General features: G+C 49.3%; 1 protein-coding gene across 1 annotated transcript in view; it reads left to right on the top strand.

Moving 5' to 3' along the window:
• Positions 1–12,492, top strand: part of LOC115118421 (slit homolog 1 protein-like) — a 330,419-nt gene that overhangs the window by 225,936 nt on the left and 91,991 nt on the right. Inside the window, exons 8-9 of the mRNA XM_065002621.1 lie at positions 479–642; positions 8,291–8,438. Of these exons, the coding sequence (XP_064858693.1) occupies positions 479–642; positions 8,291–8,438 (312 nt within the window). The remainder of the gene's footprint in view (positions 1–478; positions 643–8,290; positions 8,439–12,492) is intronic.

Raw genomic sequence — 12,492 nt, 5'->3', positions numbered from 1 at the left:
GTGTGTGTGTGTGTGTGTGTGTGTGTGTGTGTGTGTGTGTGTGTGTTTTCCCGACTGCCACCACAGCTCTGTTAGTTATTCTGGACAATGGGAGCGTTCCAGGAATGCTTCATTTAGAATGTACAGTTTAGAATGTTTTGGTTCGAACTTTAAATGTCTCGTTTAGAGCACTCTGTCTAGTCCAAGCAGGGAAATGTCATGTCAGTCATGGGTTTGGAAACATATCAGGACCTGGGGGGTGTGGTTTAGGTTTTAGTCTCAGCATTTTAGGCAGCGTTTCAAGAGGACGATTAAAATGGTCAATGAAAAGGGGGATTTCAATGGTGGTTACCTCTGCATGCGACTTATCTGTAGTGATAAACTCACTTTATGCATTGGTTGAAATTCCATCACAGAGATTTAGCTCGTTGCAGAGACATTATCGTTAACTTTTATGAATAACCCCGTTCATGTCCTAACACTCTCTTTCTCTCTCCAGCCGTCTCCACTCCAACAACCTGCACTGTGACTGTCACCTGTCCTGGTTGGCCGAGTGGTTAAGACAAAGGCCTACGATTGGTCTGTTCACCCAGTGCACTGCTCCATCCCCGCTTAGAGGACTCAACGTGGCTGAGATACAGAAACATGAGTTTACCTGCTCAGGTGAGACACACTCACCAACTCCATTCATACTCTCAGACACACTAGTATTCCTGTTCAGATAGGACAATACAATATATCCAATATAACAGCTTAAAATGGACCCATGCTTCATCCTATAGTCCTTTCACATCTATCTACAAAGGACAGTAAAACAGGCCATTGAGGTCTTCCTGATCCTGCCTGACACACACTCTCTCTGTTGTTCACTGTTTCAGCTGATTATCCCCAGTGGATCTGTCCTGTCAGTCTGTTAAGTCCTCACCTGACACACACACCCACCCCATGAGGGCCATATCACCCCAGGCAAGCCCTCAGGTTGTCCCCAGCCTCTTTCATGTGGCTCCAGCTGTCAGCAGCTGGACTGTCTGCCAGAACCATGCCCTGTGAGAAACACTGCTGGCAGGGTACCCTCTTTCACTGACTACTCCCGCTCTACTCCGTTTCTCATAACACTACGCACACACACACATATATATGCACGTGCACACACATGCAGACGCACACACACACAAACACACACACAGACAGACACACAGAGACAATTGGCAAAGAGATGAATCAGAGACATAAAAGAAAGAGAGAGAGAAGAGCATTTGACTGATGTGAATTGATGAGAGAGAGAGAGAGAGAGAGGACACAAAAGAGAGGGAGGGAGGGAGGGAGGGAGGGAGGGAGGGAGGGAGGGAGGGAGGGGGCAGTTTGACTGATAAAAGAGAAGGAAGGAGAAAGGGGGCAGTTTGACTGATAAAAGAGAAGGAGGGAGGGAGAGAGGGAGCAGTTTAATTGTTTATTGTTAATTTCACTTTATATATTCACTTTATATATTATCTACCTCACTTGCTTTGGCAATGTTAACACATGTTTCCCATGCCAATAAAGCCCTTGAATTGAAATTGAATTGAATTGAGAGAGAGAGAGAGAGAGAGAGGGAGAGAGAGAGAGAGAGAGAGAGAGAGAGAGCCGTTTGATTGATAAAAGAGAGAGAGAGAGAGAGAGAGAGAGGCAGTTTGATTGATAAAAGAGAGAAAGAGAGAGAGAGAGGGGGAGCAGTTTGATTGATAAAAGAGAGAAAGAGAGAGAGAGCGAGAGAGAGAGGGAGCAGTTTAACTGATAAAAGAGAGAGAGAGAGAGAGAGAGAGGGAGCAGTTTGACTGATAAAAGAGAGAGAGAGAGAGAGAGAGAGAGGGAGCAGTTTGACTGATAAAAGAGAGAGAGAGAGAGAGAGAGAGAGAGGGAGCAGTTTGACTGATAAAAGAGAGATGGGAGAGAGGGACCAGTTTGAATTATAAAAGAGAGGGGGAGAGAGAGGGAGCAGTTTGACTGATAAAAGAGAGATGGGAGAGAGGGACCAGTTTGACATTCAGCCAGAGGTGAGGAGAACCGTCAGAGGACCAGATGATGGGTTAGTCTCTCTCCAGGAAATACCACTGATATGATGGTGGGTTAGTCTCTCTCCAGGAAATACCACTGATATGATGTTGGGTTAGTCTCTCTCCAGGAAATACCACTGATATGATGGTGGGTTAGTCTCTCTCCAAGAAATACCACTGATATGATGGTGGGTTAGTCTCTCTCCAGGAAATACCACTGATATGATGGTGGGTTAGACTCTCTCCAGGAAATACCACTGATATGATGGTGGGTTAGTCTCTCTCCAGGAAATACCACTGATATGATGGTGGGTTAGTCTCTCTCCAAGAAATACCACTGATATGATGGTGGGTTAGTCTCTCTCCAGGAAATACCACTGATATGATGGTGGGTTAGACTCTCTCCAGGAAATACCACTGATACGATGGTGGGTTAGACTCTCTCCAGGAAATACCACTGATATGATGATGGGTTAGTCTCTCAGGAAATACTCCAGGAAATACCACTGATATGATGGTGGGTTAGACTCTCTCCAGGAAATACCACTGATACGATGGTGGGTTAGACTCTCTCCAGGAAATACCACTGATATGATGATGGGTTAGACTCTCTCCAGGAAATACCACTGATATGATGGTGGGTTAGTCTCTCTCCAGGAAATACCACTGATATGATGGTGGGTTAGACTCTCTCCAGGAAATACCACTGATATGATGGTGGGTTAGACTCTCTCCAGGAAATACCACTGATACAATGGTGGGTTAGTCTCTCTCCAGGAAATACCACTGATACGATGGTGGGTTAGACTCTCTCCAGGAAATACCACTGATATGATGGTGGGTTAGACTCTCTCCAGGAAATACCACTGATACGATGGTGGGTTAGTCTCTCTCCAGGAAATACCACTGATTTGATGGTGGATTAGTCTCTCTCCAGGGAACCACCATTGATACCTTCATCACAGCTAGAAGCCCCAGGGTAGATCTGATCTATAGTTCCTCACATATCTCTAGCTGGCAGATTGCATCTATAGCCTCAGGGCATGACTTTTCATCAAATCACCCATTGATACACGTTTATAATGTACTGAACACTGACCTTGGCTTTGGTGTGAATACATGAGTTGTAATAATAGTTACAAGCTTCTATACAAGGACTGACCCTCCACACCTGGCCTGGCTGAGGTATCACTGCTGAGACTGAGACTGCATGGGAACCACTGCTCTTCTCAAGGCCATCTCACCACAACACCAGCTGTGGAGGTGGGGTGGGTGGGTGGGGGGGGGGTTCCAGTGTGTGTGTGTGTGCACCATGGTTGTGATTTTTACACAGCCGTACGGCGCAGTAGAAACACAGATAGATCTGTGAGAGAGAGAGAAGAAGAGCAAGCTGGAGCTGCAGTCAGAGTTTGTCTGGCAGTCTAGTGCTGGAGTCAAAACACAGCCACACACATATACAGTTTGTTTGGGATGATGTAGGATAGAGACTGGGAGAGTCAATGGATACTGTGTGGAGTAACTCACTCACGACAGGAGGGAGAGAGAGAGGGGTGGAAGGAAAGGGAGGGAGGAGATATGGAGAAGGGAGGGAGGTAGATATGGAGGAGAGAGGTAGAGAGGGAGGGAGGGAAGGAGAGATAGAGAAGGGAGGGAGGTAGATATGGAGGAGAGAGGTAGAGAGGGAGGGAGGGAAGGAGAGATAGAGTAAGACAGGATGGGCGAGAGAGAGGGAAAGCATAGATGTTGACATGCTAGATTTCACATTGTAGTAAGGGATACAGTCCTGGTGTTTCACTGTTTAACCCAGGTGTTGGAGATTACTACAACTTGACTTTGCTCTGAAAGTTTAAAACAACTGAACTTCATAGTGTCACAGATAACAGACACAAACATGTTGTAGCTCGCAGTATGACACACACACACACACTCACTCACTCACTCACTCACTCACTCACTCACTCACTCACTCACTCACTCACTCACTCACTCACTCACTCACTCACTCACTCACTCACTCACTCACTCACTCACTCACTCACTCACTCACTCACTCACTCACTCACTCACTCACTCACTCACTCACTCACTCACTCACTCACTCACTTCTGTCCTGTTCTGTCTTGAGTGCAGCACTGACCAGAAGATGAACTCCCTCTGAAAGGATCATTAGAGACTGGCTCGCAGGCACACACTCATGTTCCTTTCACTGTTTGTTTCTGACAGGGACACCTGCAGGGTGACGTTACTAGGGGGGGATGGGGGGTGACGCTGTTAGGGAGAGAGGGGAGAGACCAACGGAAGTCCATTTAGTTATTTGCTTCACGGCTGACTGGTGATCGGTCCCCTGCTCAAACACACACTTCCTCTCTAAATGAGAGGGGGGAGAGAAGAGTGGAGGTAAAGCTGTTTTAGAGAGAGAGTAGGGTGCAGAAGAGAGGGGAGAGGAGGGAGGGAAACCACAAACCTCCCTGTCAAAACTCCTCCCTGTCAAAACTCCCCCCTGTCAACCCCCCCTGTCAACCCACCCTGTCAAAACTCCTCCCTGTCAAAACCCCTCCCTGTCAAAACACCTACAAAACCCCTACAAAACCCCTACATTCAATCTCTCCCTATCCTAGTCTGTTGTCCCCACTTGCTTCAAATGTCCAGCATTGCTCCTGTTCCCAAGAAAGCAAAGGTAACTGAACTGAACAACTATCGCCCCATATCACTCACTTCTGTCATCATGAAGTGCTTAGAGAGGCTAGTTAGAGATAATATCAATTTGCTTTAATTTGCTTAGCGCCCCAAAACGATGAGACGATGCAGACGATGCAATAGCCATCGCACTGCACACTGCCCTATCCCATCTGGACAAGAGGACTACCTATGTAAGAATGCTGTTCATTGACTATAGCTCAGCCTTCAACACCATAGTACCCTCCAAGCTCATCATTAAGCTCGGGGCCCTGGGTCTGAACCCCGTCCTGTGCAACTGGGTCCTGGATTTCCTGGCGGGACGCCCCCAAGTGGTGAAGGTAGGAAACTACTCCTCCACTTTGCTGATCCTCAACACAGGGGCCCCACAAGGGTGCGTTCTCAGCCCCCTCCTGTACTCCCTGTTCACCCATGACTGCGTGACCACGCACGCCTCCAACTCAATCATCAAGTTTGCAGACAACACAACAGTAGTAGGCTTGATTACCAACAATGACGATACAGCCTACAGGGAGGAGGTGAGGTCCTCCTCACAGCTGGGAGCAGCTGGGAGGAGGTGCTCTTGTTCTCCGTGGACTTTACAGTGTCCCAAAACTTTTTGGAGTTAGAGCTACAGGATGCAAATTTCTGCTTGAAAAGCTAGCCTCACTCCTATGGCCTATTTATTGCCTACCTCCTCATGCCTTTTGCACACACTGTATATAGACTGTATATTGACACGCACGCGCACACACACACACACACACACACACACACACACACACACACACACACACACGCACAGTGAACACTGTTTTGAATTTGCATCTGATTGATTGCACATGTAGACTCGTGGACTCTGTGTCAGTATAGGTGAGTAGTTTGAATGAATCCATTAAGCAGTCTAATCATAAGGCATGGCCCAGTGTTAGAGGTGAGATAGTATGATCTGTCCCAGTATCACTGAGCAGTAGGATCTGTCCCAGTCCCACTGAGCAGTAGGATCTGTCCCAGTCCCACTGAGCAGTAGGATCTGTCCCAGTATCACTGAGCAGTAGGATCTGTCCCAGTATCACTGAGCAGTAGGATCTGTCCCAGTCCCACTGAGCAGTAGGATCTGTCCCAGTCCCACTGAGCAGTAGGATCTGTCCCAGTCCCACTGAGCAGTAGGATCTGTCCCAGTCCCACTGAGCAGTAGGATCTGTCCCAGTATCACTGAGCAGTAGGATCTGTCCCAGTCCCACTGAGCAGTAGGATCTGTCCCAGTCCCACTGAGCAGTAGGATCTGTCCCAGTTTCACTGAGCAGTAGGATCTGTCCCAGTATCACTGAGCAGTAGGATCTGTCCCAGTCCCACTGAGCAGTAGGATCTGTCCCAGTATCACTGAACAGTAGGATCTGTCCCAGTATCACTGAGCAGTAGGATCTGTCCCAGTATCACTGAGCAGTAGGATCTGTCCCAGTATCACTGAGCAGTAGGATCTGTCCCAGTATCACTGAGCAGTAGGATCTGTCCCAGTCCCACTGAGCAGTAGGATCTGTCCCAGTCCCACTGAGCAGTAGGATCTGTCCCAGTATCACTGAGCAGTAGGATCTGTCCCAGTATCACTGAGCAGTAGGATCTGTCCCAGTCCCACTGAGCAGTAGGATCTGTCCCAGTCCCACTGAGCAGTAGGATCTGTCCCAGTCCCACTGAGCAGTAGGATCTGTCCCAGTCCCACTGAGCAGTAGGATCTGTCCCAGTATCACTGAGCAGTAGGATCTGTCCCAGTCCCACTGAGCAGTAGGATCTGTCCCAGTCCCACTGAGCAGTAGGATCTGTCCCAGTTTCACTGAGCAGTAGGATCTGTCCCAGTATCACTGAGCAGTAGGATCTGTCCCAGTCCCAATGAGCAGTAGGATCTGTCCCAGTATCACTGAACAGTAGGATCTGTCCCAGTATCACTGAGCAGTAGGATCTGTCCCAGTATCACTGAGCAGTAGGATCTGTCCCAGTATCACTGAGCAGTAGGATCTGTCCCAGTATCACTGAGCAGTAGGATCTGTCCCAGTCCCACTGAGCAGTAGGATCTGTCCCAGTATCACTGAGCAGTAGGATCTGTCCCAGTATCACTGAGCAGTAGGATCTGTCCCAGTATCACTGAGCAGTAGGATCTGTCCCAGTATCACTGAGCAGTAGGATCTGTCCCAGTATCACTGAGCAGTAGGATCTGTCCCAGTATCACTGAGCAGTAGGATCTGTCCCAGTCCCACTGAGCAGTAGGATCTGTCCCAGTATCACTGAGCAGTAGGATCTGTCCCAGTATCACTGAGCAGTAGGATCTGTCCCAGTATCACTGAGCAGTAGGATCTGTCCCAGTATCACTGAGCTGTAGGATCTGTCCCAGTATCACTGAGCTGTAGGATCTGTCCCAGTCCCACTGAGCAGTAGGATCTGTCCCAGTATCACTGAGCAGTAGGATCTGTCCCAGTCCCACTGAGCTGTAGGACTTTCTCCTGTCATCAATAAAACAGAACACACACACACATACAAACACACTCGCGCAGAGAGAAAGGGAGCTGATGAAATATTCATAGTAGGAAAGTCAAAGCGCAGCAGATCAGTAATGCAGAGTAAATGAGGCCATTTAAAAGTCTGTTTCATACACTTTCCTAGGTAATTCTGAATAACCTAGAGCAGTACACACACACACACACACACACACACACACACACACACACACACACACACACACACACACACACACACACACACACACACACACACACATATGGGACACACATACACAAACACACTGTCGTCTTTGACAAGGGAGTTGCATTTCAAACAAATATCCAGAGACATTTTCAGTGGGATGTGTGTAGTTTAGTTTATTTATTTTATTTTTACAGGGACAGTGCACATTAATCAACGTTTCAGTAAAAGTGCCGGTTTTAGCCAGCCGGCTAATTTTCAACCGTGTACTGTATGCAAATTGTCTGCTGTCTTCAGTTTTGGGAGAACAAACATAAGCAAGAAGCAAGAGAGCGTAGAGAGGAGACGAGGGGGAGAGAGGAGACGAGGGGGAGAGAGGAGACGAGGGGTAGACAGGAGAGATGGCGGAGGTGGAGGAGCTGAATTAGCAAAATACACAGAATTCCACATAGACTTAGACAATGATGAGAACACAGATGTACAGAAACAGGAGAAGATCAATGGAGATGATTGAAACGACATCAACATGCATGTCATTGTGTCTCGAATGAAAAACTCACACAACATTCAGAAATGCGATTCCACTATATATGTCATGAAATACAACCAACTTTTGATGAGTTCAAATCCAGCTGAGAATTGGGAGATCGACGCTGATACACCATCTGACTACATATCACATGTTAATGTTCCTCTACGTGTCTGTCAAAACATTCAGAGGAATATCCCGGGGGCGCCCGCTCCAAGACCTCTCCATCACTGTTGACAACATTACCGCTGACCTTCCCAAAGTGCAAAGAACCTTGGTGTGACCTTGGTGTCTTTCTCTTAATAGGACTTTAACCTCTCTTCCTCCCTCTCTCTTCCCATCCCTCTCTCCCACTCTCCCACTCTCCCACTCTCTCCAGGTCACTCAGAGAGCTCCGGCTTGCAGCCCTGCAGCCTAGGGGGAGGTACGTGCCCTGCCATGTGTACCTGCAGTAACAACATTGTGGACTGCAGAGGGAAAGGCCTCACAGCTATACCAGCCAGCCTTCCTGACACCATGGCAGAGATGTAAGCACCATGCTGTCTTGTATGTTGCCAGTTAGCTGACCTAAACACATCCCTGCTGTTGCGCATAAGCCCCAGTGTAAGGTGATATATTTCAGTGGAATCCAGGGATATCCACAGCTTGAATTGGCTTCGGAGCCAACAGTGTGTGCTTCGCAGCCGTGACTGTGTGTGTGTGTGTGTGTGTGTGTGTGTGTGTGTGTGTGCGTGTGTGCGTGTGTGCGTGTGCGTGTGTGCGCGTGCGTGCGTGCGTGCGTGCGTGCGTGCGTGCGTGCGTACACACTGACCCTTGCTGAGTGGGTATTTATAAACAGCCCAGACTCTTTAGGGTTCGATGAGACTAGTTGTCTATCTTTCCCCGACGTCCCTTAATGACCCATAAACTCCACCAAAATGATTTCTCTCTCTCTGGTAATGTCCTTCTAGTGTCCCTGTCCCTAGATCTAAGTAGCCAATAAGATCTCTGCTTGAGCCAGCAGCACTGGAAGGTGAAAGATAGGTAGCTCTACTAACAATGTTCCCTGATGGAGATGTCATTAGTTTATCATCTTACAATAGTAAACATGTTTTTATAGTTAGTCTGTTCCTGGTAGGCCTGTTAGGACTGTGGGTCTGTAGTTAGTCAGTCTGTTCCTGGTAGGCCTGTTAGGACTGTGGGTATGTAGTTAGTTAGTCTGTTCCTGGTAGGCCTTGTTAGGACTGTGGGTCTGTAGTTAGCTAGTCAGTCTGTTCCTGGTAGGCCTGTTAGGACTGTGGGTATGTAGTTAGTTAGTCTGTTCCTGGTAGGCCTGTTAGGACTGTGGGTATGTAGTTAGCTAGTCTGTTCCTGGTAGGCCTGTTAGGACTGTGGGTCTGTAGTTAGCTAGTCTGTTCCTGGTAGGCCTGTTAGGACTGTGGGTCTGTAGTTAGCTAGTCTGTTCCTGGTAGGCCTGTTAGGACTGTGGGTCTGTAGTTAGCTAGTCTGTTCCTGGTAGGCCTGTTAGGACTGTGGGTCTGTAGTTAGCTAGTCAGTCTGTTCCTGGTAGGCCTGTTAGGACTGTGGGTCTGTAGTTAGCTAGTCTGTTCCTGGTAGGCCTGTTAGGACTGTGGGTCTGTAGTTAGCTAGTCTGTTCCTGGTAGGCCTGTTAGGACTGTGGGTCTGTAGTTAGCTAGTCTGTTCCTGGTAGGCCTGTTAGGACTGTGGGTCTGTAGTTAGCTAGTCAGTCTGTTCCTGGTAGGCCTGTTAGGACTGTGGGTCTGTAGTTAGCTAGTCTGTTCCTGGTAGGCCTGTTAGGACTGTGGGTCTGTAGTTAGCTAGTCTGTTCCTGGTAGGCCTGTTAGGACTGTGGGTCTGTAGTTAGCTAGTCTGTTCCTGGTAGGCCTGTTAGGACTGTGGGTATGTAGTTAGTTAGTCAGTCTGTTCCTGGTAGGCCTGTTAGGACTGTGGGTCTGTAGTTAGCTAGTCTGTTCCTGGTAGGCCTGTTAGGACTGTGGGTCTGTAGTTAGCTAGTCTGTTCCTGGTAGGCCTGTTAGGACTGTGGGTATGTAGTTAGTTAGTCAGTCTGTTCCTGGTAGGCCTGTTAGGACTGTGGATCTGTGGGAGTGTGGTTCTCAGGATGTGATGGGTTAGGTTAGACCAAAACATTACAATAAGTGGTATACAGTATGTCTTTTACTCTTTCTATTTCTCTTAGTAGGGGGCTGACTTAGTAGGGGGCTGACTTAGTAGGGGGCTGACTGTTGGCAACTGTAAAAGTACTGTCCATTTCTTACCAAAAACAAACCATACCATTCCCATTCTTTCACATGGAACAGAGTTCTACATTTTACTGCCGATGCGTCATGTAAATGACATATGGTTTATTTTAAACATGCGTAAATAGTTTTCAGCCTTTTAAGGACATCACATAATGATAGGTTTTGGTAAAACAAATATAAACACTGTGAGCAATACAAGTTGTTTGTGAAAATGTTTCCTGTTGGCTACATGAGTACTCCAGTCTCCTAGAGCAGGTGCACTTGTTATGTAGCCAGTAGGGTAGTCTCCGCTGTGTGCATGTCACTCTGTCTGAATCGTTGAAGGCATTATGTCTTCAACCTCAATGAAAATCAGGCCCATAGCCTCATGAGTACAAGTACAACTATTGATTATATTTATACACCGAGACAGACACCTGATGAATGGGGTGACAGAGACAGACACCTGATGAATGGGGTGACAGAGACAGACACCTGATGAATGGGGTGACAGAGACAGACACCTGATGAATGGGGTGACAGACATTGATTCTCCATGTCAGGGCTACCTATGAAGATTGTTTTTCTTTGTTGGTTGATTGGAAAAGGAGGTATGTAAGGATAGAGAGGTAGGGAGGGATAGAGGGGGAGGGAGGGAGGGAGGCCACAGGCCTGGGCTGGAGGACAGAGGATTCAATGAAGTGGTGTGTGTGTGTGTGTGTGCGTGCGCGTGCGCGTGTGCACGTGTGCGTGTGCGTGTGCGTGTGTGTGTGTGTGTGTCTGTGTGCGTGTGCGTGTGTGTGTGTGAATGTTATTGTTTTTGTGCATCTCTGTTCTATGGATTCCCTGGGTCATTTAATGTTTTTAGTGTATCTAAGTTATTGCCGTTCAAGCAGGCAGAAATTTGGCCGGTATGATGCAGCAATGTGATAAAGTCGCTCTCACTACACTGGAAGTTAATAGAAATACGACTTTTAGGTTGTGAAAACGTCAATCATACATGTCAGATTCTAAAACTGGACGATGTCATAACTCAGAAAGATGTCTTCTCTCGAATGAGCCATTGATCATATTTTTGCGATATTCCTTGTGTAATTTAAGTGGGTAGGCACGCAGGCACGTAGACAGGCAGGCATGTAGGCTCGCAGGCACGTAGGCATGCAGGCATGTAGGCACGCAGGCACGTATGCAGGCATATAGGCACGTAGGCAGGCAGGCACGTAGGCAGGCAGGCACGTAGGCCCGCAGGCACGCAGGCATGTAGGCACGCAGGCATGTAGGCACGTAGGGAGGCAGGCACGTAGGCTCGCAGGCACGTAGGCACGTAGGCATGCAGGCATGTAGGCACGTAGGCCCGCAGGCACGTAAGCAGGCAGGCACGTAGGCAGGCAGGCACGTAGGCAGGCAGGCACGTAGGCATGCAGGCATGTAGGCACGTAGGCCCGCAGGCACGTAGGAATGCAGGCATGTAGGCACGTAGGCATGCAGGCATGTAGGCACGTAGGCCCGCAGGCACGTAGGCAGGCAGGCACGTAGGCAGGCAGGCACGTAGGCAGGCAGGCATGTAGGCACGTGGGGCCCGCAGGCAGGCGTGTAGGCAGGCAGGCACGCAGGCATGTAGGCACGTAGGCCCGCAGGCATGTAGGCAGAAAGGCATGTAGGCAGGCAGGCATGTAGGCATGTAGGCACGTAGGCAGGCAGGCATGTAGGCACGCAGGCAGGCATGTAGGCACGTAGGCACGTAGGCAGGCAGGCATGTAGGCACGTAGGCAGGCAGGCATGTAGGCACGTAGGCACGTAGGCAGGCAGGCATGTAGGCACGTAGGCACGTAGGCAGGCAGGCAGGCATGTAGGCACGTAGGCACGTAGGCAGGCAGGCACGTAGGCACGTAGGCAGGCAGGCATGTAGGCACGCAGGCATGTAGGCACGTAGGGAGGCAGGCACGTAGGCATGCAGGCATGTAGGCACGTAGGCCCGCAGGCACGTAAGCAGGCAGGCACGTAGGCAGGCAGGCACGTAGGCAGGCAGGCACGTAGGCATGCAGGCATGTAGGCACGTAGGCCCGCAGGCACGTAGGAATGCAGGCATGTAGGCACGTAGGCCCGCAGGCACGTAGGTATGCAGGCATGTAGGCACGTAGGCCCGCAGGCACGTAGGCAGGCAGGCACGTAGGCAGGCAGGCACGTAGGCAGGCAGGCATGTAGGCATGTAGGCACGTAGGCCCGCAGGCACGTAGGCAGGCAGGCACGTAGGCAGGCAGGCACGTAGGCAGGCAGGCATGTAGGCACGTAGGCCCGCAGGCACGTAGGCAGGCAGGCACGCAGGCATGTAGGCACGTAG

The sequence above is a fragment of the Oncorhynchus nerka genome, linkage group LG16, assembly GCF_034236695.1.
Source record: "Oncorhynchus nerka isolate Pitt River linkage group LG16, Oner_Uvic_2.0, whole genome shotgun sequence".
In the NCBI taxonomy this organism is placed as follows: Eukaryota; Metazoa; Chordata; class Actinopteri; order Salmoniformes; family Salmonidae; genus Oncorhynchus; species Oncorhynchus nerka.
The sequence above is the reverse complement of the archived record's forward strand: the minus strand, read 5'-3'. Positions and strand labels throughout refer to the sequence as shown.